This window comes from Fukomys damarensis, unplaced genomic scaffold, assembly GCF_012274545.1.
Source record: "Fukomys damarensis isolate Sample0158 unplaced genomic scaffold, DMR_v1.0_HiC HiC_scaffold_27, whole genome shotgun sequence".
Lineage (NCBI taxonomy): Eukaryota > Metazoa > Chordata > Mammalia > Rodentia > Bathyergidae > Fukomys > Fukomys damarensis.
In genome coordinates, this window is record NW_022900939.1 from 22,881,117 (window position 1) to 22,888,225 (window position 7,109).

At 54.3% G+C, this 7,109-nt stretch overlaps 2 protein-coding genes across 2 annotated transcripts in view; one reads left to right on the top strand and one right to left on the bottom strand.

Moving 5' to 3' along the window:
* The window catches only part of Fosl1 (FOS like 1, AP-1 transcription factor subunit), a 7,436-nt gene extending 2,272 nt beyond the window's left edge, over positions 1-5,164 (top strand). The window contains exons 2-4 of the mRNA XM_010636174.2: positions 1,866-2,063; positions 4,008-4,115; positions 4,635-5,164. Coding sequence (XP_010634476.1) covers positions 1,866-2,063; positions 4,008-4,115; positions 4,635-5,054 — 726 coding nt within the window. The 3' untranslated portion in view covers positions 5,055-5,164. The remainder of the gene's footprint in view (positions 1-1,865; positions 2,064-4,007; positions 4,116-4,634) is intronic.
* Positions 5,165-5,473: 309 nt separating this feature from the next.
* On the bottom strand, positions 5,474-7,103 carry Ccdc85b (coiled-coil domain containing 85B). Its single transcript, XM_010635938.2, has one exon. The coding sequence runs from the start codon at positions 7,067-7,069 to the stop codon at positions 6,461-6,463; it is 609 nt and encodes a 202-aa protein (XP_010634240.1). The 5' UTR covers positions 7,070-7,103; the 3' UTR covers positions 5,474-6,460.
* Between the last annotated feature and the right edge of the window lie 6 nt (positions 7,104-7,109).

Consider the following 7,109-nt stretch of genomic DNA (forward strand, 5'->3'; position numbering starts at 1 on the left):
CGGGCCGGATCCTGAGGTCCCCGAGTGGACAGTGCTTGGGACGCCGGGGTTGGCTGCGGTGCGCTTCAGGACGAGGGTCGGTACCAAGAGCAAAGACTCGGTCTGGGACTGGGCCGAGGGTCCAGTGGATTCTACAATGTCCAGAGCCAGCGTCCCTCCGCCCCAGGACCCAGGGGAACGCGCGCTTCGGACGCACCGAAGATCAACTAACGCACCCTTTCTCTCACGTCCCCTTCTCCTTCACTGTCTGCTGTCTGTCCCTCTGTCTCCGTTAACGTCTTTTCTTGCCTCCTGTCCACCGCTAAATTCTGTGTCCCACCTGCCTCCAGCCAGCTCTCCATCTCGGGCTAAATTCCTAGGATCTGGTCTGTGGCAGAGACATCCCGACACAGAAGGGGGACAGGATTCATGAGAGACCAGCCTGGACAGAGTAGGAATCTTCTCTGTCTGTCCATTTGTCTGTCCATCTCTCCTCCCCTGTCGCCGAGACTCTATTGCGTTCTTTGCGCAGTGGACCCTGATGGGTTCTAGGGGGCTGGTTCCCGACCCTAATGAAGGGTGGGACAAATAGAAACCTCGAGTGCCAGGTGGTGCGTCGGGTCATGCAGCCCATAACGCCCCGCCACCCGCCGCCCGACTCTCGGCAACGAAAGGCACCCACTGCCAGCTAAGGGGATCGGCGAGGCTGCAGGTGCCCATTTCCTGTTGAGGGGCTGCGAGCACGTGTAGTCAGGGGAGGAAAGGAGCGGCGTCTGTTCCGCAGAGTCACGGTGGCCGACTCACGGTGGCTGAGTCACCCCCGGCGCCCCTCCCTTCCTGGCCTGAAGCAGTCCCATCCTGGACGACTTTGGGAGCAAGAGAAGTTGCCCCGCGGTGCCTCGGGCCAGGAACTGGGGTCACTGGGTCGTCGCTGGGCCCGTAGCACTGGGCCAGGGCTTGCCTGGGCTTGGCGGGCACTTCCTGGATGGCTGGGCCCCACAGGGCTGGGCCCCAGATCTCTTCCCAGAACACTGAACCCACACCCCAACCCACTGATCAAATTTCTGGCTAAAGAAAATGATCCCTAGTAATAGCTCTGGTGCTAACAGGGTGCCAGACAACCACTGGACTCTTTCCACCTCATTATTTCATGGACTCCAAAACCCCGTAGATTTAAACATCCACTATTTTTTGAACCACTGATTTTTTTTTAATGTTACCAACTAAACTATGATTTCAGTTTTATTAAAGCACTACTTCTTAGGACCAACAGGAAATGTGTACATTGAGGTTAAATAACTCACTTGGCCAGGAAATGGCTGAGCTGAGATTTCAAGTGGGAGCAGCAGCTCTTGCCCATCACAGCCCCTCTGCATTGGGCACATGTCATTTTCCAGATTGTCACATTCTCTCACTTGATTCTCATAGCCACACCGTGAGCTATTAGTAGGTGCCATAATTATCCTTTTTATGTGGATGGGTGAAGGAATGTGTAAGACCCCAGCCACTTGGGCTCAAATCCCATTTCCTACTGATTTGTCTTGTCTGCAGACAACTGTATTCTTGTCTGAAAATGGAGATACTAATACTATTGTACCAGCTAGATGAGTCACTGTTTGTAAGGCAATTAGAACAGTGCCAGACAGTTCATGCTTGATAAGAATGAGCCATATTGGGGAAACAAACAGAGAGGTGATATGACCGCCCAAAGTTACACAGCTCATAGTCTGCCACCAAGTGAGTTTCTGACAGCCAAGTTGAAGTTGTGTTCTTTCTGGTTTCCCTGAAGCAGCATCTTCATGGAGGGTGATCAGCAGTATGGTAAAATCTGAAAGCCTCCCAATCCAACAGATCTCATCCCTCACCCTTCATTTCTTTTCTCTTAGAAGTTCCACCTTGTGCCAAGCATCAATGCTGTGAGTGGCAACCAGGAATTGCAGTGGATGGTACAGCCTCATTTCCTGGGGTCAAGCGGCTACCCCCGGCCTTTGGCCTACCCCCAGTACAGTCCCCCACAGCTCCGGCCAGGAGTCATTCGGGCCCTGGGGCCACCTCCAGGAGTTCGTAGTCGGACTTGTGAACAGGTAAGCAACAGAGGTGTTGCAGTGGTGCTGAATGCCCACAGGGGTGCTAGAGTGCTGGACAAGCTCTTGCTGAAGAGCACAGGCTTGGAAGGGGGAAGGTAAGGCCGTTATGACTACTGCACAAGGCAAAAAGTCATAGGATTTGTCCCCAGGAAGGTCCAGAAGGCAAAGAGGTCACTTCTGGATCAGAAAAAGCTTCCTGGCAAAGATGGCATGTAATTTAGAAGGTGGGTGGGATTTGCATAGGTAGCACTGAAGGAAAGGCCTTTCCAGGAAGAGTGGATGGCAGGAGCAAGAATCAAGGTGGAAGGGAAAGAATATAAGGTATACATGAGGAGAATCTGCTGACATGTGTGATGCGCGTAGACTTAAACTGTCAGTAGCTGGGGAGAGAACTGGAAAAGAGGGTTCCCTTCTGCTATTCTCTGGGTCTCAGTTCCCTTATCTGATTTGATCCTCACAAAAACCCTCTAGGGGATACACTTTGCTTTTTCCATCTTCCAGCTGAGGAAATGAAGGCACAGAGAGATAGTCACTTGCCTAGGATCACCCAAGACAGGATTGGCCTTGGCCCTGGGTCTACCCAACTTTAAAGTCAGATCCCAAGCATGGAGGAGCTAACAGAAGGCTCCTGGCAGAAGGAGCTGAGAACCCCCTTCTCCTCCAAGTAAATCAGTAAGAGATGGATGTCTGTGAGGGAGTGGTTCTCCTTTCCCCTCCTTGGGTGGGGGTGGTATATGAGACTATGGTGGGATTATAAACCTTGCTTTGAAAAAAAAAAAAAAAAAGCTTGCTCTGTGCTGGGCATAGTGGTACATGCTTGTAATCCCAGCACTTGGAAGGCTAAGGCAGGAGGTTTGTAGAGTTAAGGCTATCCTGCACTATATGGCTGTATAAAATTCAAGGTCATCTTGGGACATAATGAGACCTTATTTAGAAGGAAAAGACAAAAAGCTTGTTCTTAAGGCTGAGTGGAGGATGGGGGAAGGAGTTGGGGGCCCTGGGAAAAAGGTGAGATCAGCCAGGAGCAGATGTTCCAGAAATAGAATGGCTCGTTTTGTGAGAAACTGGAGTGTGAGCAGAGGCAGACCACGGGTAACTCCCCGCCCCATACTTCTTCCTTCAGCCTTGTCTTGAATGTGACCTTTTGATACTGGGTACTGCCAGGTTAGGGCTGTAAGCTGTCAGTGAGGTCCTCTAGGAGAGGGGCCTCCATCAGTGGCTTCTCCCTCAATGCAAATAGAATTACTGGATATAATTCTTACTCTGGAACCACGAACAAAACACTCATCCTCCTTGGGCTTCATTTCCTTACATGGGAAATTGGACGAAGCATCTATGTAAGGGCCACGGCTGTGGCTCAGACTCAGTGGTAGAGTGCTTGCCTAGCACACATCAGTCAGCACAGCAGGAAAAAGAGAAGGTATAGAAGCAGCAATGTAAAGTGCTTAGCTGGCACATAGTAGGCCCAAAATAAATTGCAACTTACTCAGCAGCATTCATGAGCCCTTCCTACAGTTTGTAGTTCCTGGGGTAAGAGGAGACTTGGTCTTCCAGAGATCTTAGAAGGAGCAGAGCCCTGTGAAAAGGGATAGTCCCAGGGGCTCAAAGGAAGACAGACACTCCTGGCTGGGGAATGAGAAGGCTTCCCGGAAGAGGGGGCATCTTACTTATACTCTACATGAGGAAGGTTGGGTTTGTGGAGCGGAAGGCATTATGGGAAAGAAATACTTAGGTGCCAAAGCCAAGTCTCAGGAGGAAATTTGACCAAGCAAAGGAACCCTTGAGGGCAAAGAATTAGGTGAGGGTCCCAAAACTACAGGCGGAGCCCACCCCCACCCCGCGCTGCCACGCTTATGCTTCCTACCGCTGGGTCACCTAGGATGGTAAGCTGCGGAGGAGCCTGGGGTCCCCCTCACTGCTGCCCCTATCCCCACCCCGCAGATCAGCCCGGAGGAGGAGGAGCGCCGCAGAGTGAGGCGCGAGCGGAACAAACTGGCTGCGGCCAAGTGCAGGAACCGGAGGAAGGAACTGACTGACTTCCTGCAGGCAGTGAGTACTGGTTCTGGCCCACCAGGCTTAGGAGGGACCCCTGTGCCCACAGGCCCAATCTATTAGTCCCCCACACCCCACTATAGCTCTATGTCTGAAGGACAGTCGTTCTGGGAAAAGGAGGAAAATACAATTAAAAATTAGTTGTAGGCCGGGCGTGGTGGCGCACGCCAGTAATCCCAGCACTTGGGAGGCTGAGGCAGGAGGATTGCCCAGCCTGGGCTGCATAGTGAGTTCCAGGTTAGTCTGAACTACCTAGTAAGACCATCTCAAAAACAACAACAACAACAACAACAAAAAATTAGTTGTAATGCACCTAGCAGAACATAACCAAGGCTAGGGGGCATTCTTCTTCCAAGATGCCCGGGGCCTGATGGGAGTTATGCCTATTTTTCCCCTGTAGATTCATGGGAGTTGCAGTCCAGACTTGCTGGGAACTCCAACCCCACTGCTAGTCCCTCTGGAGGCTTTGGGGTCTTCAGCCCTCATTTTCCCAACTCTTCCCCCGACACTCTGTAGGAGACTGACAAACTCGAGGATGAGAAATCCGGGCTGCAGCGAGAGATAGAGGAGCTGCAGAAGCAGAAGGAGCGCCTGGAGCTGGTGCTGGAAGCCCACCGCCCCATCTGCAAAATCCCAGAAGTAGACAAGGATAGGGATCCAGGTGGTGTCAGCAGTACCAGAGGCACCAGCAGCCCACCAGCCCCCTGCCGTCCTGTACCTTGTATTTCCCTTTCCCCAGGGCCCGTGCTTGAACCCGAGGCACTGCACACCCCAACACTCATGACCACACCCTCTCTGACTCCTTTTACCCCAAGTCTGGTCTTTACCTATCCCAGCACCCCTGAGCCTTGTGCCTCAGCTCATCGAAAGAGTAGCAGCAGCAGTGGGGACCCATCTTCAGACCCTCTAGGCTCCCCAACTCTCCTTGCTTTGTGAGACACCCAGTCCCACCCCTGCAGATGCTACCCTAGCCAACATGTCCCTTTCCCCCATTGGTCCAGCAGGCCTGGATCATATTCCATACCCAATGCCAGTAATTTCTTCTCCCTCCCTCCTGATGAGACTGATCATATTTTGCTTCTCAAATAGCCAGCTTGGGGCTACAAAGCTGCTCACTGTTTCTCTAGAGCTGGCCTCTCCATCCCAATTTGCACTAAATCAAAGACAAAATATTCCCATTTGTGCCAGAGAAATGCTGGCGAACCAAGACTAACCCTATCCCATTCGAGACTACTCCCAAACTCTATCACCCTGTTATTTAGATCCACCCAAGCCCACCCTGACAGAAGGTGCCATTTTACCAGCCTGGAACACTAATTCACCCAGCCTCACTGCCAGCAGCATCAGGTCATTGGACTAGGGATTCTGCAGGCTCCTCCTGAATGGCACAGCTCAGGAGGAACCAGAGGCTTCTGTGATGAGCTAACTTGTAGCCTGCAGCTCTGAGAAACCTCTAACTCCAAGAAATCCAAGCCCCCACATCGAGGGCAGCTGCTATTTATTTTCCTAGAGAGAATATTTTTATACAGTCCTGCCAAAATGTAATAAAAGTCTTGAAGCCCTGGCTGGATGTCTCGTTGGATGCAGAAGTTAAAGGGAGGCAATTTGCAGCCTGAAGCTCTAGGTTCCAGCGACAGTTTCTGACTCACTGTGTGACCTCGGACAATCTAAAAAATATTTTTGGACCTCAACTGTCTTATCTTACAAATGGGGCTACACTCCCTCTGCCACATCTACAGGATTGAGAGTACTGTGGGTGCAGGCAGATTATCATCTTGTAGGAACCCGCAGTGCTCTTGCTTGTGACATAGGGGGGGCGCCAGTACTCTCCTTCTACCTTCGGAGAAGAGCCAGTGTGTTTTAGGTCCCCAACACCTGCTTCCTGCCCCATTGTCTTGGACAGGAAGGAGGCGGGGAGGGAGCTGGAGCCACTTCAGCGTTGCCTGGGCGCCAGATGGAGGAAGTCCATGGTTTACCACCGTCGGGATCCCACCCCAGCCTTGAGATGACGAGAGTCAGCCACCTTAGTTCTGCAGACCTTTCGAATGAGAGTGCTACCCCGTCTCAGCGATCCCGCCCTCATCCCAACCCCAGCGGGTCCCAAACAGACGCTGCCAAGGCTTCGGGCTCCGCTTCGGTCCCGGTTTATTAGTCCCCACACAAACCCCAGTAAGTCCCTCCGCTCCAGCCTCCAGTTCCCCTGATGCCCCGCCAGCGAGATCGAGGGGCCCTCCTTAGTACCAGGGCTTCTTCGTCCTGGTCAGCGCCCAGATGCTAAGGTCCACAGCCGTCTGGGAGCTCCGGGAGCAATCCGCGAGGGCGTCGGCGTAGAAGCAGCGCCCTCAGTCATCGGGGGAGCAGGCTAGGGGCAACTGATCAGGGCTGCCCAAGCTGCCAGTGCTGGAGCTTCCGTCGCCTAGGTCGCGGGGTCCGCAGGGGGGAAGGGCGAGCTCCGGTGTCGGGCCGGCTCCAGAGCCTCCTGCACCCCCGGGGCCGCCTTGGGGACCCCACTCCTCGCCCAGAGCCAGGCAGAGCTCCTTAAGGGCCAGGTTCTCACGCAGCAGCTCCTCCTGGCGGCCCTCCAGCTCGGCTAGCTTCTGCCAGCAGCCACCCAGGTCCTCGCGGACCGCCCTGGAAGCTTGGGTCCCGAAAAGCTGCCACTGGCGTGCCGCGCGCCGCCCGCGCTGACGCTCCGAGTCCAGGAAGCAGCAGAGGTCGCGCAGCTCGCGGTTCTCGGCCTGAAGGCGCCGGTTGAGCTGCTTGAGCTCGCGGATCTCCCCCAGGTGACCCTGCAGCTGCCGATTTACCTCCTGCATGAGGCGGCCACGCTGCACCAGTGCGGCCAGACGCGCTGCCTCCTCTCGCCTCAGGCGCCGCACCAGCTCCTCTTTGCCCAGCGCCGCCATCTCGTCGTCCGTCAGCTCCTCCAGGCCTCCTGCCTCGGCCTCCATGGCTGCTCAGGCCGCTGGAGCATCGCCCGCTCGCCGCGGC

Bases quoted from the DNA above. Each gene is read 5' to 3' on its own strand.
- Ccdc85b (XM_010635938.2), bottom strand. From the start codon at position 7,069: ATGGAGGCCGAGGCAGGAGGCCTGGAGGAGCTGACGGACGACGAGATG.